Source organism: Pantherophis guttatus, chromosome 2, assembly GCF_059756535.1.
Source record: "Pantherophis guttatus breed Tessera chromosome 2, ASM5975653v1, whole genome shotgun sequence".
In the NCBI taxonomy this organism is placed as follows: Eukaryota; Metazoa; Chordata; class Lepidosauria; order Squamata; family Colubridae; genus Pantherophis; species Pantherophis guttatus.
This window is the reverse complement of record NC_142064.1, coordinates 171,701,273-171,727,189: the sequence shown is the minus strand read 5'-3', so window position 1 is coordinate 171,727,189 and position 25,917 is coordinate 171,701,273. Positions and strand designations below refer to the sequence as shown.

Genomic DNA, 25,917 nt, shown 5'->3' with positions numbered 1-25,917 from the left:
ATTAATAGTGAGGGAGATTTTCCTTTTTACATAGTTGTTTTCTGTGGGAATGAAGGGTATTTCCTCATCTTCTTTTTCCCCTCTTTCTGGCTTCTCTCCTTCATATTGTGACTTGATGCCAAAAGTAATATATTGTTGCTCTTCGGGGGAAGACATGATGAACTGAAGACAGCTCAGCTAAAAAGAGGAGCTGACAACAATAGCAGAAAGAAATGCTGGCTAGTATACTGACTCTTTGCAGTTCCTTTCTAGGTAAGGAGAAGAATTGAGATAGCCCACAAGTGCTTCATACAGTTGTTCCTCATCAGGAGACTGACAGGTTTAGGAAGGATCTAAAAATTACAATTAAAATAGAAACATGAAAATTAACACTAATACAGAGTGGAGCAAAATATTTTAATATGGACAGATTGAAGGATTTGTAATCAATGGACTCATATGTTAATTTTAATAGTGTCTATTAGGTCATCTGCCTTTATAGAGGGACTTTGTTTAAAATATGTTATGAAAGAGGAACAAATTTTACCTGACAATATTGCGACTGATCTGAAAGTACTTTTGAAAAGTACTTTCTATAACAGGCTATAAGAATAATATGGAGAAAGAACCTATGCTGGACATGTAAAAGAAATTGACTGATCTTTTAATAATTAAACAGAATATAGAAATAACAAACCAAAAGAGTGAACTGGATAATTTTTCTATATTTGACTTACAAAATAGGCTTTTTAAAGCTTGTAGAACTTTATGATAAGGGACAAATAAAAATGGGAAAAAAATCAAGTTTTTTTTTGAAGGGAAAAATGTTCAAGATTATTAAAAATAAAAGGAAGGAATATAAAGTTGGTTTATTTGGTCAAGGTTAAAATTGATATACTGTTATCTCTGGTAATCCTGCCCAGAGTTATCCTGTGGTAAAATGGGTGGCTAATAAAATTTACAAACCAACCAACCAACCAACCAACCAACCTTAATGGACTTTTGCTGGTCAGGACTGAAATTACGAACTTTAAGTATTTATTTATAGATAAGAGATGGGCTATGGGAAGAAGAGGTCATTTGTGGTATTTTAAGAGAAGTTAAGTTACTAAAATTGTTTATACTTGTGATGAAGGGGAAACATTTCTTTATCTATTTCCTTTCTTTTTCTTTACTATATTCTTTTTCTTTTCTATTTTTTTCTTTCCTGCCTTTTCTATTTTTTAATTCTTTAATGTTTTAGTATGTATTAGTTTTTACCTTTGCAATTGTAATTTTTAATAAAATTGCTATTTTAATATCTTGTTATTGCAATGCAAAATCACATCTTGATTAAAAAGATATGAAAGACCTTTAATGACTCTAGTCCCTAATCTTCTAGCAGTGCTTGATTGGCTTCAATGTGGGCTGGCATGTAGGACTTACATCTTCTCAGAACTGCGAATATTGCCTTGCAGCAGAACAGCAGATGTGTGAATGTGTTAATTACATTCTTCTAAAGAACAACTTGTAATCATAATCAGATCTTTCTTTACCAAGTTGTCAGATTTGTCTGCTCCAGGCTTCATTATTTGAGATTTCTGTGTCATTGACTGGTATCTGTGTACATAAAGAAGAGGGCGTTGGTTGCCTCCAGCCCACTGACTTTTGATATATCTGCAAAAAGTTAGTATAGCTATATACTAACTATACTAACTATACTACTTATGGGAGCGAGGGGGCGCTCCCATGTGACGCCTCTCCTGCGTGAGCTGCATTGGCTTCCAGTGGTCTTCCGGGTGCACCTCAAGGTGTTGGTTACCACCTTTAAAGCGGTCCATGGCATAGGGCCTGGGTATTTGCGGGACCACCTTCTGCCGCCGATAACCTCCCACCGGCCAGTACGCTCCCACAGAGAGGGACTCCTCAGGGTGCTGTCAGCCAGGCACTGACGACCCCCAGGGGGAGGGCCTTCTCTGTGGCAGCATCTGCCCTCTGGAACGATTTGCCCCCGGAGATACGCATGATACCAGATCTCTGGGCTTTTCGCCGTGCCCTAAAAACTTTTCTTTTCCACCAATAAGGGCTGGCGTAACCCCCCCTCCCTTTTGAGGTGTTAGATTTTTAATTGTGTATGGGTTTTAGTTGGGATGTTTTAAATTTTGGGCCAAAGTTGTGTAATTCTTTTAACAAATTTTAAATTTTGTATTGGGATGTTTTTTTATTTTGGCTGTGCACCGCCCTGAGTCCAGCAGGAGAAGGGTGGTATACAAATTTAATTAAATAAATAAATAAATAAATAAATAAATAAATAAATAAATAAATAAATAAATAAATAAATATAGTACACACTAACTTTCAGCTCACCTACTATATATTTTAATTAAAATTGAAAAATACAAGATACCATGGGGATAAGAGAAAAATAGTCTAATTACTTCCTTTTGTAAACTAATTTCCTTTTTAATATCCAAGGGCAAACTCAATCCCTTCCATGAAGCCATTGCCACTGAATTTCTCCCATTGCTCAAGGGGGAAGCAGTATGTGGACGGAGTCATTCTGTGCTTCTTTGAACCACTGAAAACATACATTCCCGCAGCCCCAAATTGGATCTGATGATGAATCTGAATAAATGACTTACATGAAAACTTGTGGCCTTTAATAAAAGGTGCTACCAAATTCTTGACTTTTGGCCACCATAAAGTAACAGGTTTTCCCTCCTACAATCACAGTTCTCAAAGCTGGTTGATGGCATTGTAAAATATATTAGTGGTGCCAAAAAAAAAGGTCTGAGGTGCAATTAGAATCCTATGTGCAAGAACAGGTAATGTAAATCTGCTGGTACATAAATTGTATATTTGACCCCATTGCTGCAATTAATCTATTAAGAGCAAGGAATATTTTCATCTATGTTGTTGGAATGACAATATGAGGGACCTATCTTACTCCAGCTATTTCAGAGTTCTTACCACTTTCACAAGAAGAAGCATGAGTATTTCTTGAGGGAAGAAGTCACACCAAGGAAGCTTCTACCTTATTCTGTTTCCTTGGAATAATAATAATAATAAGAAGAAAAACCTATTGTTCTTAGATAAAAGTCATTAAAAAGTGTTTTCTTGAACATTGTTACCTTCAGTCTCTTGGATTACAGTTTCCATTTTAACCAGGTCACATGTGCTTTTTTTGTGCATAGTTGAAATGTAGAGTCATTACCTTTTGGCTGTAAATGATAATGTTTTGATTGTCCCAGGTTGCAATTCCTGTCACTCCCTCTTTGGATCCTCTGAAGATGCTTACTGATGATGCTGACATAGCAGCTTGGCAAAATGAAGGTCTACCAGCTGACCGCATGTCTGCTGAAAATGCTACCATTCTCACTAACTGTGAGCGCTGGCCACTCATGGTTGACCCCCAGCTGCAGGGCATCAAGTGGATAAAAGCCAAGCATGGAGAAGACCTCAGAGTGACTCGGATTGGCCAGAAGGGGTGAGCAGGCATGATTAAACAAAACGGCAAGAAAATAATGGATGTGTTCAATAAGGAGCCTCATATCTGGGTATCACGTTTGATGTATGTAGTTCAGATTGTGGGAGCCAACTATATTTTAAGAAAAAGTTCTCCCAATTTGACGCTATATCAAACTTTTGGGCATTCACCTGTTTTGTTTGCTATCAAAATGACAGAAATTTCTGATTAAATGGGGGAGGAACTTTGTAGAACTTGTCATGGTTGCTATAGAAACCTGAAACTGAATGGAGAATGAGAAGAAGGTACCAGCACGCTGTACATCAGAGTGCAGTTTTAAGTGCTAGTGATTTAATCTCTGTTCTATTCTTTCTGTAATTCAGATAAAGGAATAGAGGGATCCAGGCCTCTGAGAGACAAGGGTCTTCCAGACCAGGGGTCTCCAACCTTGGCAACTTTAAGACTTATGGACTTCAACTCCTAGAGTTCCTTAGCCAGCTTTGGAGACCCCTGTTCCAGACTGTGCTTTTGTGAGTTCTCAAAAGGAAGCTTATTAGTGTGAGGGTAGAAGAAACGCATTGGTTTCCTGCTTAGAAGATCGCCTAACAAATTATCTTTGAGAAGATTTAAAAAGAATTCAAAGAGAGCAAACTCATAGGGCTGGCTGTTTTTATCTCCTGTTTCGCTCTGTCCTAATGAAGAGGCCTGCCTTAGATGCACTGTCACAGATTTTAAAAATGCTGAAATCCAGACATTTTTTACAATTCTTAATTTTTATTTAGCCAGTGCTAATAATTTTGCATATAGGTTTTGTTGCTGTGAGTTTAGCTGGCTATTAGATACATCTGTATCAATACCTGGAAAAGTATTTTTGCCGTGTATCTCTTATGATTTATGGATATCCCCGTGTTTCAAACAGTGCCTGTTGTTATACCTTATAAGAAAAACTCAAGATTAATGCTGTTCTTGTAACAGGTAGGGTAAGCTAGGCAATGCTATGATAGGATAGACTTTATTAATATAATCAATGAAATAAGTATAAGCCAAACTAAACTCAAAAAACAAAGAGTTAAACATTTTCTGCAATTTGTATGCTTTGTAAATCTGAAGAAAGCTCTAAGCAGCTTCCAAAAGAATACAAACATTGAAGTAAAATCAGGAATAAAACAAATATATGACTACAACTTTATATAAAACCATAAACAACAAAACTGTTTCCAAAGAGTAATACAGCAATTGTATTAATTAATGTACTGTTTATTACATTTGTATACTACCCAACTCCCAGTGACTCTAGGTCTAGGCAGTTAACAAAGTAAGAGAAAAATAGCAATAAAACCATACTGCAATAAAGACAAACAAAACATGGCATAACTAGACAACAATGAGAGGCTTACCTGTACTCCTCAGAAGGCACTTCAACCACCTTAGCCAAAAGCCTTGGCAAAGAACCAGATATCCAAGATTCTTTAAAACACTAGCAAAGTGGGTACCATCCAGATCTTGAAGAAGAACCTCATTCCAGAGGATTGCAGGCATTGCAACTAAGTTTCGTGGGTCCCAACAGATGCCACATTTAACTGAAGGAACCTGGAACATGCCAATACTGCAAGATCGAATTGGTCAGTAAGATACAGCTGGAGATAGACAGTGCCTCAAGTAACCAGGCCCTAAGCACAACTACTACTGCTTAAACTTTGCCAGAAAGGATAATCAATATAACTCTGTTTCTTAGTTTAGCATATAGTAGAATGAAGTAGTATCTGACATGAGGAAGTACATACGCAAACAAACAGATAAAATGCTTAGATTAAATAAAGTATCCATTAGCATACCCAAGCATTCAAAGATGAAACATGCATCTGTGCATCAAATATGAATATGCTGTATGTTAGATCTTCATTCAGGACAAAGGATTGCCATCACAAAGAGGAAATGCTTAATTCAAAAAACCAATGTAGATTTTAAAACAAGTTAAGGAATATATACTACATAATCTACAAAATTAAAAGCTCCCAGTAGGAAGAAGGAGTCGTAGAAGTTTACTAGTCAACTCACATATTTTTGATAAAATGCATTCAAGTAAATCATTCCACTGTTTAAAAATTGTTCAGTGCATTTCCAGATTTGACTTAATAAATCTTACTTAGGGTAAGGAATAAAACTGGTGGAATAGGACTCCAGTAGTTACCATTTGAGAGAGAATTGTTAGGTCAGCATAGTTCAAATTCCAAGGTCATCAAGAGGATGTTGACTTGAAAAGACAGGAGAAAAAAAAATCTAGAATTTAAACCTTGGAGTGTAGGCTTGTTTCTGTAGGGGGCCAGTTTTCTGGATATGTATGGCTTCTTCCTAGTTAGTAACAAAAAGATAAATTTAGTTGATTGTGCCTGGGAGTCTTCTGTCTTCTGAATAAGGGATTAAGATTGAGAGATTTATAGCCAAACCTGGTATAAAGTCTGAATTTTAGTGGTTCATAAAGATTAAAAGTCATAGTTGAAGAACTATACTAAAATTCTCTCTCCTGGCTGAAATAGTTATTTATCTACAGTCACTGGTGAACTTTTTAAAACATAACATTAGTATTCGTTCTTCAGTCTCCTTGCTTAATTTAAACAGTTATGCTTCTGTTATTTATAACTATATACCTAGGCCATCAGGGTTCATTGAACTCAATTTGCTGTTTGGAGGGAGAGAATACATTAGTAGGGCAAAGCTATTTTATGTAACCTAGCATTCTCCAGGAGTATTGAAACTATTATCCTCAGAATTCTCAACCATCATGGAATCCCAGAACATCTGGAACTCATCTGGGACTCATGTTATGGAAGCCTGGATTTTTATGTTCTTAAAAAGGATAATGCATGGGAAAAGACTAAGACACCTCTCTATAAAAAAAAACCCTTTGGCTCCAGTTACTTTCTAAGACTCTTGAATTTTGCAAAATCCAATTTTTTGAGGAACTGAAATACTGTTCTATCTGGTGAATCACTTTGCTTAAGTAAGAATATAACAATAGATACCTATTGTTATCTATTGTTATCTATCTCTCTTTCATATTCACCAACTCCTCCCTGTCTACACCTTTAGTAATGACTTCATCCTTCATTTTACTCTGGGAGTTTCTCAGAGTTTTCCTTAACATGTATCGCCCTGGTGCTATATTTCTTAGGTATCTGGACATTGTGGAACAAGCTCTTGGTGCTGGGGAAGTTGTTCTGATTGAGAATTTGGAAGAATCCGTTGATCCAGTGTTAGGTCCATTGCTGGGTCGAGAGACAATAAAAAAAGGAAGGTGAGATGATAGTGAATGACATAGTTCTGTGACATGTATCATCCTCTGAAAGATGCTCATGACATCTGCTATTTCCCCCCCCCCCCCAAGGCCTACGATACAGTATCAGGGTTCAAAAACTTTTCTTAAGCCCTCAAAATTGATGTAAAACTACTTTTCACAACCAGTCTAATGGATAGATTTAATATTTATTGATTCTATTTACTGTATTTTTCGGACTATAAGACGCACTGGAGTATAAGATGCATCTTAGTTTTTGGGGAAGAAAATAAGAAAAAAGCTGATTGGAGGGTGGATTGGCCTCCCGGAATACCCCCAATCAGCTGTCCCCAGAGATGAACTTTAGCAACAGGTTCGTTGGTTGTGACCTCTGTGCCTTTTTTTTTAGCCTCTAAAATCTCAGTTTCAGAGGCTTTTTTCCAGCCTCTGAAACCTCCGTTTGAGAGGCTGGGTGGGGCTACATTCGGTGTATAAGACGCACCCAAATTTTCACCCTCTTTTAGGGGAAAAAAGGTGCGTCTTATACTTCGAAACATACGGTATATCCTACCTTTCATTCAGGAACTCAAACTGGTGTTCATAACCCTCCTTTCTCCTCATTTTTCTCATAGATAGTTTGGGCTAACAGACAGTGGTTGGCCCAAACTCTCCCAGTGAGCTCCTGTAGTCCAATACCTTAACCCAGTATGGCACACTGATGTATTTGATTTAACTTAATTGGCATAGATTATAGGAGCATAGTAACATTTTGTTCCTTTCCTAAAGGATAAGGAAGGCATTGCAATGGTAAATGTGTCCTCCAAATAAGTTGGACTTCAAAAGCCAGCAGGGCATTTGGTGATTATGGGAATCAGTCTATTACATCTGGGGGACATTTTATCAGGGAAAGCTGATTTAGAATGATCAATTCTCACTGCACTGTAAAATTATACACAGCTCTTAATTAATTTATAATGGCATATGGATACGGCAGGCATGAGTAATCATGCTTGATCTTTTTTCAGGTTCATTAAAATTGGAGATAAAGAATGTGAGTACAACCCCAGCTTCCGACTAATTCTTCATACAAAACTAGCCAATCCCCATTACCAGCCAGAAATGCAAGCACAGTGCACCCTCATCAACTTTACTGTGACTCGGGATGGTCTAGAAGATCAGCTGCTGGCAGCAGTTGTAAGCATGGAGAGGCCTGACCTGGAAGAATTAAAGGTAACTAACAGAATCCAAGATGGACTGAATGGACTCCTTTTGATCTTTCAACATCATCCATGTTTTAAATTATTGTCTGTATCTATTATCAGAGATAAGAAAAATTAAAGAAAACATTCCTAAAGTAGTATTTCTGCCGGTTTGGTGTTCCCACCAGTCACAAAGCTAGTAGAGTTTAGGATCAACATGTTAAAAAGATTTTGTGCCTAGTTATAAAAAGGTTTATTGTACATCTGGCCAACTAGACCCAGCACTTTTAGTTTTGACAATTAACATTAAATATATTATTAGTATAGCTTTATCTAAAGCTGGAAACTCCTTCATCTAGTATTGGGACTATAGCTTTCAAAATTCCTACCACTGGAACTAATTTCATTTGGCAAACCAGATAAAACTTTTGTTTTTTGATGGTGGCAACACGACTCCTTCAATTAGTACAGTTGGTGACAGCATCATTAATTCTGCTTTTTGGAGTGTTTCTATGACCCAAAGGAGATACACAAAATTACATAGTTCAGGCATTTTATGGCTTTTCTTGCTACTGATTGGTTTTTTTTTTCCTTGACTAAATAAATGTACATATGTTGAATCAATGAACAGCTCAGCAAATGCCATTGCCTAGGTTGTAATAATGCTGAGAGATGCAGTAGAACACACATAAAATATCCTAAACATAAAATGTCCTAAAGTGGTTACTTCAATTAATTCTCAAGCTGTGCGTGAAACATTACAAACTAGAGCCGTCCTCTGAACACTTTAGCAAATTGACATGTTTACCAAGAATTTTTGGTTCTACTGAAAATAGTCATCCTTCTTCTTCTAGCAGAACAATATGTTGCTATTGACACATAAGCAGCCCTTGCAATAAATTTGTGTGTGGCTCGTTATAATATAGTTGCTAAACAGTAGACTAGAGCAACCTGCTGCCACAGACAACAGCCCCTAGAGAAGAACTCAAGATGGCATAAAGATTTTCCATTCAATGTAGCAAATCATTTCTCTTTTTCTCTCTCTATTCTCTGGCTTCTCAGGGAATATTGTGTCAGCTAAAAAATGACTAATCATAAGGTCCATTTTGTGTTGCAACACCGGGAAAAGCCAAAATCTCCAGTAACAATTTATATCATTTGCATATTTTAAAAATTAGAAACTTTCTACAAACTAGTAAAATTAGCCTTAAAAATCCAATGCTGAGAGTATATTCGTTAGACTAACCTGGTGAGAGCAACTATATCATTAAAGAAAGTTGGATAGGGAATTTCTGTAATTAGTGCTTACAGTGTTTGGAGTTCATATTAAACTGTATGACTTATGGACAACTGTCTCCAAATTCACAGTAATAGAGAAATCAGGAGGAATTACTATACATTTGTGAAATGCAAAAAGGCACAGTTCAGGTAGTCCTAGAGTTATGACCACAACTGAGTCCAAAATTTATGTTGCTAAGTGAAACATTTGTTAAGTAAATCATTGCATTTGTTAAGTTAGATAACAGAATTGTTAAGTGAATCTGGATTCCCCATTGACTTTGCTTATCAGAAGGTCCCCTTCTGACAATGACCCCGGGACATTGCGATTGTCATAAATATGAGTCGGTTGCCAAACGGCTGAATTTTGATCATGTGACCATGCGGATGTTGCAACGGTCATAAGCAGTGGTGGGATTCAATTTTTTTAACAACCGGTTCTGTGGGCGTGGCTTAGTTGGGGGTGTGGCTAGCTGGTCATGTGACCGGGTGGGCATGGCTAGCTGGTCATGTGACCGGGTGGGCATGGCTAGCTGGTCATGTGACAGGTGGGCGTGGCTATCTGCATAGGGACTACAGAGGGCTGAAAAAAGTCATTTCTTACTGGTCCTCGCACTTTTGACCGGTCCTCGCACTTATGACCATCCTCACATTTATGCCCGTTGCGGCATTCTTAACAACCGTGTCACTCATTTCACAACTGCTTCTCTTCATTATGGTGACAAGATAGGGCAAAAACGTAAAATGTGAGGACAGTCGTAAGTTCGAGGACTGGTCAAAAGTGTGAGGACCAGTCAAAAATAACTTTTTCAGCCCTCTGAGTAGTCCATATGCACAAAAGGACTACCCAGAGGGCTGAAAAAAGTGATTTCTGACAGGTCCTCGCACTTTTGACCGGTCTTCGCACTTATGACTGGTCGTCATTTATGCCCATTGTGGCATTCTTAACAACCGTGTCACTCATTTCACAACTGCTTCTCTTCATTATGGTGACAAGATAGGGCAAAAACGTAAAATGTGAGGACAGTCGTAAGTTCGAGGACTGGTCAAAAGTGTGAGGACCAGTCAAAAATAACTTTTTCAGCCCTCTGAGTAGTTCATATGCACAAAAGGACTACCCAGAGGGCTGAAAAAAGTGATTTCTGACAGGTCCTCGCACTTTTGACCGGTCTTCGCACTTATGACTGGTCGTCATTTATGCCCATTGTGGCATTCTTAACAACCATGTCACTCATTTCACAACTGCTTCTCTTCACCATGGTGACAAGATAGGGCAAAAACGTAAAATGTGAGGACAGTCGTAAATTCAAGGACTGGTCAAAAGTGCGAGGACCAGTCAGAAATAATTTTTTCAGCCCTCTGAGTAGTCCATATGCATAAAAGGATACAGCAATAGAGAGGGATGAAGGAAGGGAAGGGAAATTAGAGTAGGAGTGAGGGTAAGAGAGGGAGGAAGAGAGGAGGAGAAGGAGAAAGGAAGAGGAAGTAGGGAGGAGAAGAAGAAGGGGAGGAAGAGAAAGTAAGAAGGAAAGAAAAGAGAGAGGTGGTAGGTTTGAGGAGAAAGATTGCTGTACAATAAAAAAGATGAAAGGGAAGAAAGCCAACCCCAAACAAATATAAAGATATTAAGATAAAGAATGAATTGTTAAACTTTAAAGAATAAAAGAGAACAAATATGAATAAATAACAATAAGTAGAAACACACATACAAACATATAGTGTATTTTCTTTGAACAGAGTATTTGGCTCGTTCACAAATTTAAACAGTGTTTAGTCATTTCAATTAAATTTACAATTTCTATATTTCCTTTTTGCCATATTTATTCCTCCTCTATTTTTGTAAAAAACCAATGTTACCCTTCATCTTCATCTCTAATCTTAATCAAATTCAATTTTTCCCTTCTATTCTATATTATACCCCTTCCCATTGTCATCTATTTTTATATCCATCCTCACATTGGTTAATTATGTAATATTACAGTTGTTTAATATTAATTCAACATTTTAATATAAATCAATTAGTTATATAACTACCTTTTTTGTATATTAATCAATATGAACATGAATATTCCAATTATTTCCATGCAATCCAATTTCTTACAAATCAATTAATTATATTTACCAATAATAATAAACCAAATAATTTTCCCCATATATTCCTCCAAACCACAACTTAACCATTTCTGCTTCCAACATAATATACAATTAATAGTATCTCAATTATTACAATTCCCTAGTTAAATAGAGCTTTTTTTCTTTTGTGTTTTAAAATCTTGAACTCTCCTCTTTTCCCCTAAATTTCCCATTGTTTGCACCTACCTTTTTTGGTGAGGAAAAAGAAAAGAAATCTGCCTGCCTAATTTTCCAACATGCAAAGCCAACAGCCTGCTTTACTTTCTGTTTCATTTTTCAGTATAGCTAGGGAAAAAAAAATCAGCACTCTTTGCAAGCAAGCAGCAGAGCCGTGAGCAAAACAGCTGAGAGCAAATCAGCTGAGACTCGGGAGCCGATCTAAGCAAGGGCTAATTAGCCTATGCTGAAGCTCCGCGGGCCAATAAAATTACAAAAAAACACCGAACCCTTTGTTAAATTGCTGGCTCGCCTGCCCCTCGCCCACCACTATTTATTGGCAATAAATAGTGCTGCGGAGGGGCGGGGCAAGGGGCGGGGCGAGCCAGCAATTTAACAAAGGGTTCGGCTGAACCCCCTAGAACCGGCAGAATCCCACCACTGGTCATAAGTGTGAAAAACAGTCATAAGTCACTTTTTTCAGTGCTGTTCTAACTTCGATCACACTCTAAATGAACTGTTGTAAGTTGAGGACTACCTGTATTAAATAATTAAAAGGTTAAAAAGAGTAAAACATTGGGCATTGAAAGCTAAAATATTAAAACTAACAACAAAGTGGATAAAAAGAACCAATGTTCTTGGTTCTTTTGGAATCTGCAACTCTCTTCATGAACAAACATCTCCATTAACATCTGTTCTGAATTTCCCTCTTTCTCCTGGTGCTCCTCTACTTCAAGTGCAAGTTTGCCATTCTTATCTAAACTCTAATTTACTGGTCAGAGTTATTCTTACATTACAGATGGGAAGGGAAAAGTTTTGGATATGGGAAACATGGAAACAGGCTTGTCGAAGGCTGGGATTTATTTAAAACACAAATGTTTCCTTCTTTAGTTTTTGAAAATGTTGTTTTAATTAAAAATAACTTTTCTTATAAAAGCTACTATGATGAAGTAATTAATAACTTTTTTCTTAGGCCATAGGATCACCATAGATCTGTTTGGAAAAAAAGACAAAGCAAAACTACAAAGCTATTATTTTTCTTATTTCAAAGAAGTAATTAATTTAACTGAAAAGCATTGCTTCTTCAATAGATTTAATGATTTTTTCATAACTGCTTAGCCCATTTGGTTTTCTTTGCATAACCAGGTTGGGGTAAGATATATGGGAAAAGAAATTTAATATGTAACTTCAGGATGTTACTTTCTGCAGTTTTAATAGTATAAAAAAGCTATATGGTAAACTCATTTTTTTCCAACTTTCTCCATAGCAATACCAATTCTCTGAAATAAAGTTGGCAGCAATAAGAATAATAACAACCCAAAGTCCTGTTGTGCTGCTAAAATTAAGAGGCCTAAATCCTTAGTGTTTATGTTTTTCCAACTGTACAGGCAAATTCTCACATTCCCATTAATGATCCATTTCAGGAGTGGGTTCTAAATTTTTTTACTACCGGTTCCGTGGGCGTGGCTTATTTTGTGGGCGTGGCTTGGAGGTCATGTGACTGGGTGGGTGTGGCTAGCTGGTCATGTGACTGGGTGGCCATGGCTATGTGTATAGGGACTACTCAGAGGGCTGAAAAAAGTCATTTCTGACAGGTCCTCGCACTTTTGACTGGTCCTCACACTTATGACCATCCTCACATTTATGCCCGTGCAGCATTCTTAACAACCATGTCACTCATTTCACAACTGCTTCTTTTCACCATGGTGATAAGATAGGGCAAAAAACATAAAATGTGAGGATAGTCGTAAATTCGAGATCTGGTCAAAAGTGCGAGGATCAGTCAAAAATAACTTTTTCAGCCCTCTGAGTAGTCCATGTACACAAAAGGACTATCCAGAGGGCTGAAAAAAGTGATTTCTGACAGGTCCTCGCACTTTTGACTGGTCTTCGCACTTATGACTGGTCATCATTTATGCCCATTGTAGCATTCTTAACAACCATGTCACTTATGTCACAACTGTTTCTCTTCACCATGGTGACAAGATAGGGCAAAAACGTAAAATGTGGACAGTCGTAAGTTCGAGGACTGGACAAAAGTGCGAGGACCTGTCAAAAATAACTTTTTCAGCCCTCCGAGTAGTCCATATGCACAAAAGGACTACCCAGAGGGCTGAAAAAAGTGATTTCTGACAGGTCCTCGCACTTTTGACCGGTCTTCGCACTTATGACTGGTCGTCATTTATGCCCATTGTGGCATTCTTAACAACCGTGTCACTCATTTCACAACTGCTTCTCTTCATTATGGTGACAAGATAGGGCAAAAATGTAAAATGTGAGGACAGTCGTAAGTTCGAGGACTGGACAAAAGTGCGAGGACCTGTCAAAAATAACTTTTTCAGCCCTCCGAGTAGTCCATATGCACAAAAGGACTACCCAGAGGGCTGAAAAAAGTGATTTCTGACAGGTCCTCGCACTTTTGACCGGTCTTCGCACTTATGACTGGTCGTCATTTATGCCCATTGTGGCATTCTTAACAACCGTGTCACTCATTTCACAACTGCTTCTCTTCATTATGGTGACAAGATAGGGCAAAAATGTAAAATGTGAGGACAGTCGTAAGTTCGAGGACTGGTCAAAAGTGTGAGGACCAGTCAAAAATAACTTTTTCAGCCCTCTGAGTAGTTCATATGCACAAAAGGACTACCCAGAGGGCTGAAAAAAGTGATTTCTGACAGGTCCTCGCACTTTTGACCGGTCTTCGCACTTATGACTGGTCGTCATTTATGCCCATTGTGGCATTCTTAACAACCATGTCACTTATTTCACAACTGCTTCTCTTCACCATGGTGACATGATAGGGCAAAAATGTAAAATGTGAGGACAGTCGTAAGTTCGAGGACTGGTCAAAAGTGCGAGGACCAGTCAGAAATAACTTTTTCAGCCCTCTGAGTAGTCCATATGCATAAAAGGATACAGCAATAGAGAGGGATGAAGGAAGGGAAGGGAAATTAGAGTAGGAGTGAGGGTAAGAGAGGGAGGAAGAGAGGAGGAGAAGGAGAAAGGAAGAGGAAGTAGGGAGGAGAAGAAGAGGGGGAGGAAGAGAAAGTAAGAAGGAAAGAAAAGAGAGAGAGGTGGTAGGTTTGAGGTGAAAGATTGCTGTACAAAAAAAAGGGGAAGAAAGCCAACCCCAAACAAATATAAAGATATTAAGATAAAGAATGAATTGTTAAACTTTAAAGAATAAAAGAGAACAAATATGAATAAATAGCAATAATTAGAAACACACATACAAACATACAATGTATTTTCTTTGAACAGAATATTTGGCTGGTTCACAAATTTAAACATTGTTTAGTCATTTCAATTAAATTTACAATTTCTATATTTCCTTTTTGCCATATTTATTCCTCATCTATTTTTTTTAAAAACCAATATTACCCTTCATCCTCATCTCTAATCTTAATCAAATTCAATTTTTCCCTTCTATTCTATATTATACCCCTTCCCATTGTCATCAATTTTTATATCCATCCTCACATTGGTTAATTATGTAATATTACAGTTGTTTAATATAAATTCAACTTTTTAATATAAATCAATTAGTTATATAACTACCTTTTTTGTATATTAATCAATGTGAACATGAATATTCCAATTATTTCTATGCAATCCAATTTCTTACAAATCAATTAATTATATTTACAATATAATAAACCAAATAATTTTCCCCATATATTCCTCCAAACCACAACTTAACCATTTCTGCTTTCAACACAATATACAATTAATAGTAGCTCAATTATTACAATTCCTAGAACCGGTTCGGTGACGTCATATCGTCACTGCTACCGGCTCGGCTGAACCGGACTGAACAGGGAGGAACCCACCACTGATCCATTTCTTTCCAAACTCCTTATTCATTATTGTGAACACTCTACCCTGCACCTTCAGTGTCTAGGACAGACCAGCAAATGGTTGGCAAACCATCTAGCAGGAAAATTTGTTTTTCAGTGCTATATATTAGGAAGCCTGATTAATTTTTAAATCCCTCCCCCACTTCCCAAACATGGACTTCCTTCTGGGCATCTAGCAAGATATGGGTTTTTCACAGAGGTGTGACAGAATATATCCTCTTGTCTTGCATTATGCGAGTTGAACTACTATTTATATGAGATCTGCCTTCCCCTAACTAGGCCGTCTGAAAGGGTCTGAAAACCTGGCTTTGCCAACTGGTTTGAGGCCCCGATGGGTACGTCCAATTTTAGAGGTGGCTGGTAGATTAGGATACGATTACACTTCCACTCCACCAAATTTTTACTCCTAATCTCTTTCTTCTGGAACTCTTGCTGAAAGGACATTGCAGTGAGAGGTACCTCTTGTTCTGACCCAGCCTTACAAGAACCAAGAAACAGACTCCTTGTCCCCCAAAACCCCTCTTTATTTAGCTACTGTGAATTCATGGCAGTCACACACAGAAAGTCCAGGCAATAATCCTTCCAAGGGTTAATTACAATAACAGACCTTATCAGTCCTTGGATAATTGCCAGGCTGAGAGCTTCCAGTTGCAAACCTGTAAATTAATTCCTGGCAAGAAGTCTCTGAGGCACAAACCACGATAAGCAAATCTTCTGAAAGAAATACGAACTGTTGTCTTCTGCAACCACCACTTCCCTTTTGCTTCTATTTATTCCCCAGCCAGGGAAGGGCTAATCAGAATCCATGTGTTCCTTTCTTCCTGAGTTGGTTCCCGTTCCTCAGTTGTTCTCCTCTCCTGACAGCTCTGCATATACAGGACAGGTCCCAGCTGTTCTTCTTCCCCACTTATCTCCGACTCCGAAGGCAGCTGGGAAATGTCGGACGGCCCTGGCTCTATCTCTGCTTACGATGCAGAGCATCCATCAGAGCCTTCCCCAGACTCCAGGACTGGCCCAAGTTCCTCCCCAACCTCCTCATCGCCTGGCGGGCCACAACACCTTTTCCATCCCCAAAAGCACAGGAGGAGGGGAGAGGAGTAAACAAACCAAGCTAACATTTGAGTGAAATACTAGAAACGAATGGGGTTCAGATTCAGTGATTGTTGGTCTCTTCTCAAAGCAGAGTTTATGAGCAAACTATAGTTGATTATATCAATCACATTATCTTGCAACAGAAATTGAATTGAATTGAATACTTTATTTGGCCAAGTGTAATTACACACACAATGAATTCGTGTTTGACACAGAAACTCTCAGTGTACAGTACATGCAAAGCAACAGAATTATTATCATCATCATCATAATCATCATCATCATCATCAATCATCAATCATCATCCCAATAAGAGGGAGGAGTAAAGAAGATAATAAGAAGGATAAATAATAATAGTACAGCCATTCTACATGGGTAAATACACATTTACATTAGACTGATTAGAATTAGAAATATTTGGGATTAAGAGAGATCTGTGGTCTTTCAATTTGTTTCATCTCCAGTGCTGCTCAGTCTTTGGCATTTTTTCGGTACCTAGAAAATCCCTGTAGATTCTGTAAAATTTGAGCATAAAATTCTAGTTTAAGCTAAAACACTATACATTTTATCCACTTTCATTCAGCTGAATATGTTAGTGGTGCAGTGGCCTAGAGGTGGAGCTCTCGCCTCACAATCAGGAAGCTGTGAGTTTGATCCTAGGTCAGTGATGGCTAACCTTTTTGCCATCACGTGCCAGGAGAGGGGGGCGGGGGAGGGTCGCACGTGCATGTGCCCACACGCATGCGCGCGCAACCCCCCCCGCTTCTGGCACATGATGGCCTGGTAGGCCCGTTTTACTTTCTTACCTGGTTCCAGATCCTCTCTATTTATCTGGGAAGGGCGAAAACAGCCTTTCTCACTCTCTCGGAGGCCCTCCAAAGGCCTGAAACAGCCCATTTCCCAACTCCCGGTGGAACAGGAAGTGACATTTTTTGCTGTCCCCAGCTTCCAGAACCTCTCTAGGAGTCTCTAGGAGCCTCTCTAGGAGTCTCTAGGAGCCTCTGGAGGCTAGGGACAGCAAAAAAAAGTCACTTCCTGTCCCACCGGGAGTTGGAAAATGGGCCCTTTCAGCCTCCGTAGGGCCTCCAAGGGAGTGGGAAAGGCTGTTTTTGCCCTTCCCAGATAAATAGAGAGGATCTGGAGCCAGGTAAGAAAGAAAAACGGGCAATCCTCACCCCCCCGGCCCTCCAAAGGCAGGAAACAACCTGTTTTCCTACTTCTGGTGGGCGGGCCCAGAAGGCCCGAAAATCAGCTGGCCGGCGCACGCATGCGCCCCAGAGCTGAGCTGGCGTGCCCACTAATATGGCTCAGCGTGCCACCTGTGGCAGGTGTGCCATAGGTTCATCATCACTGTCCTAGGTAGTGGCAAGTATTTCTCTCTCTGGGCACAATGAGAAAATATCAGCTGTGAACTCTGCATTGGCAACAGGAAGGGCATCCTACCATTTAAACACTCAACTCCATTCAGTTGCCAGACTCCACACCAATGCAAGGGATTACGGATCATTAAAAGACAAAAAAATTTTTTAAAAAAATCAACTGAATGTGTTATATTTGTTTATGGGTTTTATTCCTAATATCTTTTTCTAGAATTCTTGCCAGATTTAGGCATCAAACTGGATTGGACTGTCTCTGGAACAATAATCCTAATACAATTTTTTAAAAGTCTGGGCTGGGCCCTTGAATGGAAATGAAGGGTAGCTGCAATTCTTAATTTTAACTGTAATACACTTTATGCTGCACAAATGTTCTCCAATATAGCATCTATTTAAATTTGGAGTGGTGTGCTGTGTTGCATTTCATTTTCCCAAAGAGGGAGTTTCCAGCATATGATGGTGGAACACTGGGATCTCCAAACTTGACAACTTTACAACAGCCAGCATGATGGCTGGCTGAAGAATTCTGAGAATTGAAGTCCACAATTCTTAAAGTTGCCAAGTTTGGAGATCCCCGATTTAACAAAATCTTTGCTTTGATTTGCTTTGAAAATGATATAATATACTATATATATAATATATATTATATATCTCAACTTTTTACAGTCTGATCTCACAAAGCAGCAGAATGGTTACAAAATTACCTTGAAAACTTTAGAGGACAACTTGCTGTCCCGTCTCTCGTCTGCCTCAGGGAACTTTTTAGCAGATACTGCCTTGGTGGAGAATCTGGAAGTCACTAAACAAACAGCTGCGGAAATTGAAGATAAGGTAAAAATGCTAAATTGAATCTGGTGTGTGACTGGGAACAAAAATCTATGTTAAGAGACACTAAGTGAATATGAATTGTTTAAAAGTTGGTATTTATTGATAGCCAGTTTTGTTAAGTGGTTACAGCATCAAGCTAGAAATCAGGAATCCATACCTTAGGAACAAAGTCAGCAGGGAGACATTGGCCAGTCACTTTCTTTCAGCCTTAAGCAGGGGGCAATAGTAAACCATTTCTGAAAACCTTGCCAAAATAACCCTGCAGGCAGTCTCTGAGAATCGGACATGATTGAGCATAAGAAAAAAAAAATGTGACTGTTGATAAGTATAATCTCGTAACTTGGGCGTCCTCCTGGATTCACGGCTGTCTTTAGAAGAGCACTTGACGGCCGTGACCGGGAGGATTTTTCATCAGGTTCGCCTGATTTGCCAGTTGCGTCCCTTTCTGGATCGGGACTCGTTACGCACAGTCACTCATGCCCTCGTCACCTCTCGTCTGGACTATTGTAATGCTCTCTACATGGGGCTCCCCTTGAGGTGCACCCGGAGGCTCCAACTGGCACAGAGTGCGGCCGCGCGGGTGGTTATGGGAGCAACATGGAGCTCCCATGTAACACCTCTCCTGCGCGAGCTGCACTGGCTCCCGGTGGTCTTCCGGGTGCGCTTCAAGGTTCTGGTTACCACCTTTAAAGCACTCCATGGCTTAGGACCTGGTTATCTACGGGACCGCCTACTACCACCAACAGCCTCCCACCGACCAGTACGCTCCCACAGAGAAGGGCTCCTCCAGGTGCCGTCGGCCAAACAATGTCGGCTGTCGGCCCCTAGGGGGAGAGCCTTCTCTGTGGGGGCACCGACGATCTGGAATGAGCTCCCCCCAGAGATACGGAGGATCCCGGATCTGCGCACCTTCCGCCGCGAGTTGAAGACGCTTTTATTTCATCAAGCGGGCCTCGCCTAAATCTTCTCCCTTTTAAATGTAAATTTTAAATTTTTAATGTATTTTAAAATTATGGGTATTTTAAATTATGGGTATTAATTCAGCCAAATTTATTTAATTCATTTTTATTCGATTTTAAATTTTGTATATTTATGTGTTTTATTTCATGGCTGTACACCGCCCTGAGTCCTTCGGGAGTAGGGCGGTATAGAAATTCGATAAATAAATAAATAAATAATCTATAAAGTAGATTTCCCCCCCCTTATTCTCTCATTTTTAGTTTGTTTAGGTTTTTTATTAATCTTTTTTTTAATTTCAATTTTTTCCTTCAAACATTGTTTTGTTAAGTGTGTATGTGTTTGTGTTGGTATATTTAGGTATTTTGTCAATTTTCTGGCAATTTGTAAATAAGATTTAAAAATAAATGAATTGGTTAAATGCATCTTGTTTGTTCTGCAGCTTGGAGGCTAGAAATCACGATAAAACCACATTCTGGCAAGATTTACTAAGCATTTTTGTTTTAGTTCAGATGCCTTTAATGAGCAATTTAAGAGAAATAGTAGCACTGGATGCAAAGACCATACAACTACAGCATTCTAACAAGATGTTTTAAAGCATTTAAGTTTAATACAAAGTGTTTTACTTGAGTTAATTCACACACATTACATTTACTGAATTAAATTAGGAATCGAGTGGAGGCTACACAGTATGGCAGAATCCGCTGAAGTTTCCACGCTCTGTATTAAATTGGCTGGAATTCAGCATCTTGGCTGCTCCCTGGGTGAAAATTTGGCTTTGAAAATTATCTATTCAATACTCATCTGACTTAGATGATTTGCTTTGCAAATGCTAGTGACATCTTTCACCTGTACCACACTGAAGAGCCATGGGAATGGGCACTGCCAGGTTTGCCCTTCAGCACAAATGAGAGATGTTTCTGAACTATTTGTGCAGAGGGTTTGGTAGCTGGAGCTCAGACATCCTTGCTGATAAAGTTATGTAACATCTCCATTTTAAGATATTTGAAAATTTAATATGAGCATAGGAACGACCTTGGAAAGAAAAGTATAATCTGATGGAAGTTAATTCCTTGATAATTAATTTAAGTGATGGTTATGTATGTATGATATGCTCTACATCCAGAAATGCTGGGATTAGAAACTGGCAGGAGAGGTACTTCACGTGCTACATATACACAAATTTATCTAAAACCATGCCATCTCTATGCAAACTAAGAAAATCTGTACCTACAGTAGGTGTGGCTACCTTGCCTCTTCATAGTTTTATTGTTACTTCCTTTCAGGTCCAGGAATCCAAGATAACAGAAACCAAGATTAATGAGGCAAGGGAACATTACCGTCCTGCAGCAGCTCGTGCTTCCCTGCTGTATTTCATCATGAATGACCTCAATACCATCAATCCCATGTACCAATTTTCTCTAAAGGTACAAGTTTCATCTACAATAAGATTTGGCTTTCCCCTCTTCTTTCTTTTTTCCATTCCAATTCTTCTCTAAATTTCAGAAACAGATAAGGAGTCTGAGACTAAAGAGACCCACTAGCAGGAGGGGTCTGGCAATCTTGCCAGTAACTTTAAACATTATTGTGTATAGTAATCTCAGGTGAAAATTTCATTAAACTTTGGTAATTCAAAGCTGCCAGAATTTCACCAAATCTGGAAAGATTTCAGTGTTCATTGTGAAATCTTGTTTTTCTCCCTTAAAATTTCAGCATTTTTAAAAATTATTTTATGTTTGCACTTCACAGATGTTCTGACTCTGACAGGAATAACCATTCCTGTCAGCCACGAAGTCCTATTTACTCCCCCCACTCTCTCCCTTAACTAGCTTCATTTACCAGCCAATGCAAAATATATCAATAGATTTAGATTGCATTTTTTAAAATGTCCTAGGCCTTAGATACTGTAGTTATTTAAGGATATTCAGGCCAGTGAATTATGTCATCTTTAATCGGTTCTTTTTGTGCATTATAAAAATGTATGACAAAAAGATTCCTGGCCTTTGTTTGTGCCATTCTTCATGTTTTTATAATATTCAGACTCTGAATGCGGCAGATTAAACTGTTAAACTTTTGTAGAAATCTGCTGAATTTCACTTTATAGAAGACTAGAGAAACAAATGTTATTGTATTAAGTTTCCACCAGAGATTTAAATAGTTCTTTACAATTTGCAATAGCTCAAGTTACAGAAAGCTCCAAGAACATTCAGTGGGAAAAAAACTTGTCCTATGAGTAATTTAACAATATTGCATGCCTAAACAAAATATTACTAGAAACTATTTTTAATTTTTTGCTGAGATTTTCATTCCTAAGAAACAATATTATTCAAGGGTTAATATGACAGGCATTTAACTTAAGAGCAAGATATAGCAATTTAGAATTCAGTCTAAATTCCTTTCCATCCATAATTGCTCTATTGTATATTCCATTTGATGGCAACTGATGACTTTTGTGTATGGTTTTTATTTTGCTCAGGGTTTCCCCCCGCCCCCTTGTTATAGGAAGCATTGCAGACTAACATTAAGGACAGTACTGGCCAGTTCTGGCACATTTTGACAGTTCCGGCCAGTATGCCATATGTGCAATTACAGCCCAATTTTCTTCTCCTGTATGTTTATGCTATTCAATGCAAGTTGGACCTTTAATCTTATAATTATCTTGCAAGCCAACTTATTTCTGCCAGCTTTCCACAAACTAATAGCACATACTTAGAACGCTACATATGATGTGCATATATTTTTCAGAAATCTATAGATTGATAATTGGTAGGTTTCTTACAAGCCAAAAAAAATCTTTAATTTGAAAATTCATGAAACCCATGAAAATAATTTCTGGATGGCTCATAAAGTAAAGAGTTTTATATAAAACAACAACAGTAAAAGGTAACTGTCATAAAATACAAAAGCCGAATAGCAGTGATAAAAGGCCTGAGATAATAAATATGTTTTGAGATCTCTTTGAATCTGCAGTAAGAAGTAGACCTGGTTTAATTCCAGTGACATATTACATAAAGTAATCCCTGCCACCAAGAATGACAGTTCAGTGGTTGATGCCAAATGTATCCATGGTGAGATCCATAAAAATTGCCCCAGTGTTAAGCTTTAGTTATAGACTAAAATCCTGGGATTTGAAAGATATGAAGGGAAGAAAAAATGATGATTTTCTGACAGGTGAAGCTGCAAGGAATTGAAAAAGGAAGAGATACTAAATGATTGTGGGGCAGAACATAAGGCTGGCTGAAAAGAAGAATGGAGAGTTGAAAAGAGCAACCAAGACAACTAAAAATCACAATTCATCCCCAGACCAAAAGAGAGCTCAGGCACCACAGGAAATGTGATATACTGACCAGGAAGGCAATAGCCATGTAAATTAGATTTGGAGCTCTACTATGCCTGTAAGATGTGTCTGTTTCCTACAAAATTTCCTAGTAAGGTGAAAGAATCAAGTGATTCCTTCTTTCCCCCCCTCTTTCCTTTAATTTCAGCTCAGAACAAATTTGAACTAATGAGTCAAATATGCCATGCAGTTGAAGCAGAATGATTGCTTTGGCCCAGCTGCAATGGAGTTTGTCAGGAGACAGCTAACTTATGAGGGCAGCTCAGTTTTCTACAATGTATAACACCATTGCTAATTATAAAAGACAAAGAAGGAGTAGCCCAGTTCTGTTTAAATCTGCTTTCCTTAATGCCCATGACAGTAGAATAACAGATTTATATTTTTGGCCTTCAAAAAGTTGAAAATTGGAATCCTTCCATTCTGCATAAGGTGCAGCCTTATATGCAGGTTACTTATTCCTAGACCGCAGTGGCGAAATCCAAAATTTTTTACTACTGGTTCTGTGGCCATGGCTTGGGCGTGGTGTGGCTTGGTGGGCGTGGCAGAGGAAGGATACTGCAAAATCTCCATTCCCACCCCACTCTGGGGCCAGCCAGAGGTGGTATTTGCTGGTTCTCCAAACTACTCAAAATTTCTGCTACTGGTTCTCCAGAACCTGTCAGAACCTGCTGGATTTCATCCCGGCTAGACCGTCTGAATACTAGCTAGCGCTATATACTACTTTCATTTCAATTTTCTGAATGAGATCCAGAATGACATTTTATATCAGAAACTAGATTGTTTTAATTGTAATTTCAAAGGTTAGAATGGATCAACATGGGGTCAACCTATTCTCCAAATCACCTGAGGGTAGGACAAGAAGCAACGGATGGAAACGAATCAAGGAGAAAAGAACTAAGGAGAAATTTCCTGACAGTTAGAACAATTAATCAGTTGAACAACTTGCCTTCGGAACTTGTGAATGCTCCAACACTGGAAGTTTTTAAGAAGAGATTAGACAACCATTTGTCTGAAATGGAATAGGGTTTCCTGCCTCAGCAGGTGGTTGGACTAGAAGACCTCCAAGGTCCCTTCCAACTCTATTATTCTGTTATTAAGCCAGGGACATTTGGAAATCTACTAAAAATATTCGAAGTGTTTCATTCTCACTGTGTTTTCTTTCTCACTACATTTAGGCATTTAATGTGGTCTTCCAGAAAGCTGTCTCAAGAGCTCCACCAGATGAAATCCTGAAAGAGCGAGTAAACAATTTGATTGATAGCATCACGTTCTCAGTGTTTCAATATACAACTCGTGGACTCTTTGAATGTGACAAACTGACGTACACAGCCCAAGTCACTTTCCAGGTAACTTTGGGGTTTGTTAACTCTCATGCCAGTTACTTTCTAAGTGGTATGCACTGGTAAATAATGTTCTCTATGCTGCAACATTTTGCTTAGGACATACCAGATTGTAGATAATAAATTCTGTAACACTTTCAGTGGTAGATCATTGCTTTTAAGTCTCTATATGATGGTTAAATTGGTGTTCTAGATCAGGGATGTCAAACTTGTGGCCCGCGGGCCAGATGTGTGATACACTGGCCACACCCACCCTCTTTTTAGTGAAGGGGGAAAAGTTGCAATATATCATGTGACAACATGTCATCGCCAAGTTTGACATTTCTGTTCTAGATCCTTCATTGTATTGTGGTTTGGTAAATTGAACTGAAACAGTTCAGTACGAAATATCTGCAATTCCTGACATCTCTCTTCCGCCCACTTGCTAGCATTTTGATATTTCTTAGCATCCGGAGTCTTGTTTCTGCCCTTATAATGTTGGGCTGGAAATGTTGGCAAATTTCTGTAGTTCAGTCTGGGTTTTTGTTTCAGATACTTCTGAAGAACAAAGAAATCAGTGCAATGGAACTTAACTTCCTGTTGCGATATCCTGCCCAAACAGGAGTCACCAGTCCGGTAGATTTTTTGACAAATCAATCATGGGGTGGCATCAAGGTAACTTTTATACTCCAAATGTCTTTACTACTAGTGATTGTATTGAATATGTATGTATGTATGTATGTATGTATGTATGTATGTATGTATGTATGTATGTATACACACACAGACACTTTTCGTGATAGAACATTTCTGCTATTAAGCCATTTTTACACCCCAGTTTCTGGAGCTGCTTTTTTTTAAAATCCTGCCATTTTTTCATATACAATTTAAGGTGGCAAGGACACCAATACTCCTTCCTCTTCTTATTTTCTCCACAACAATAACCTGGTGAGGTGAGGTAAGTGGAGAGAGAGTGGCTGGCCCAAAATTACCCGCTGGCTTTCATGCCATCCTGGTTTCTAGGCCAGCACCTTCACCATTACTCTAAACTGCTTCCAGTTTGAGGTCAAATTATTAAAGCAAAATAAGACCATGGAGTGATTGAATGTAGATTTTTGTGCTACATTTACCATCCTTAGTGGGAGGAAAAGCATGATCTGTATGGCCAGCTAATCACAAGAGCTCAAGCTGTCCTTCAGCAATAAACAAAGAACTGATTAAGAGAAGTGAAAAAGGTTAAAGCATAAATTGACTACCCTGAGGAGGATTTCTTGTCTTGACCTGTAATACATTTGCTTTTTTGAATGAAAACGTCAAGGACTATGTGACTATTAAGGTCAGTCTTACATTTTTTGGAACCATTTAATAAGAGTGTCAAGAAATAAACTAATGGCCAGTGTAATTTTTTAACAAGGAAGTTAAAAAAACATGCTTCTTATAACTAATCTCTGCCTCTCTGGCAGCATTACCTTTTAGCTGAAATTTCTGCACATTTTTCAGGACCAGCCCTTGTAAAATGCTTTGCAATTGTCCAAGTGGCATATTAAGATATCTTGCCTTAACATGGTTGGAAACTATCAAACAATGTGGGAATCTGGATGATTATAAAACAACAAACCAGAATTGTTACTATTTATTTTATTTTTATTTATTTATTTATTTTATTAGGTTTATATGCTGCTCTATC

At 38.5% G+C, this 25,917-nt stretch overlaps 1 protein-coding gene across 1 annotated transcript in view; it reads left to right on the top strand.

Moving 5' to 3' along the window:
• The window catches only part of DNAH9 (dynein axonemal heavy chain 9), a 251,220-nt gene that overhangs the window by 173,278 nt on the left and 52,025 nt on the right, over nucleotides 1-25,917 (top strand). Inside the window, exons 53-59 of the mRNA XM_034407801.3 lie at nucleotides 3,210-3,445; nucleotides 6,597-6,719; nucleotides 7,724-7,928; nucleotides 18,456-18,620; nucleotides 20,861-21,001; nucleotides 24,087-24,257; nucleotides 24,783-24,905. Of these exons, the coding sequence (XP_034263692.2) occupies nucleotides 3,210-3,445; nucleotides 6,597-6,719; nucleotides 7,724-7,928; nucleotides 18,456-18,620; nucleotides 20,861-21,001; nucleotides 24,087-24,257; nucleotides 24,783-24,905 (1,164 nt within the window). The remainder of the gene's footprint in view (nucleotides 1-3,209; nucleotides 3,446-6,596; nucleotides 6,720-7,723; nucleotides 7,929-18,455; nucleotides 18,621-20,860; nucleotides 21,002-24,086; nucleotides 24,258-24,782; nucleotides 24,906-25,917) is intronic.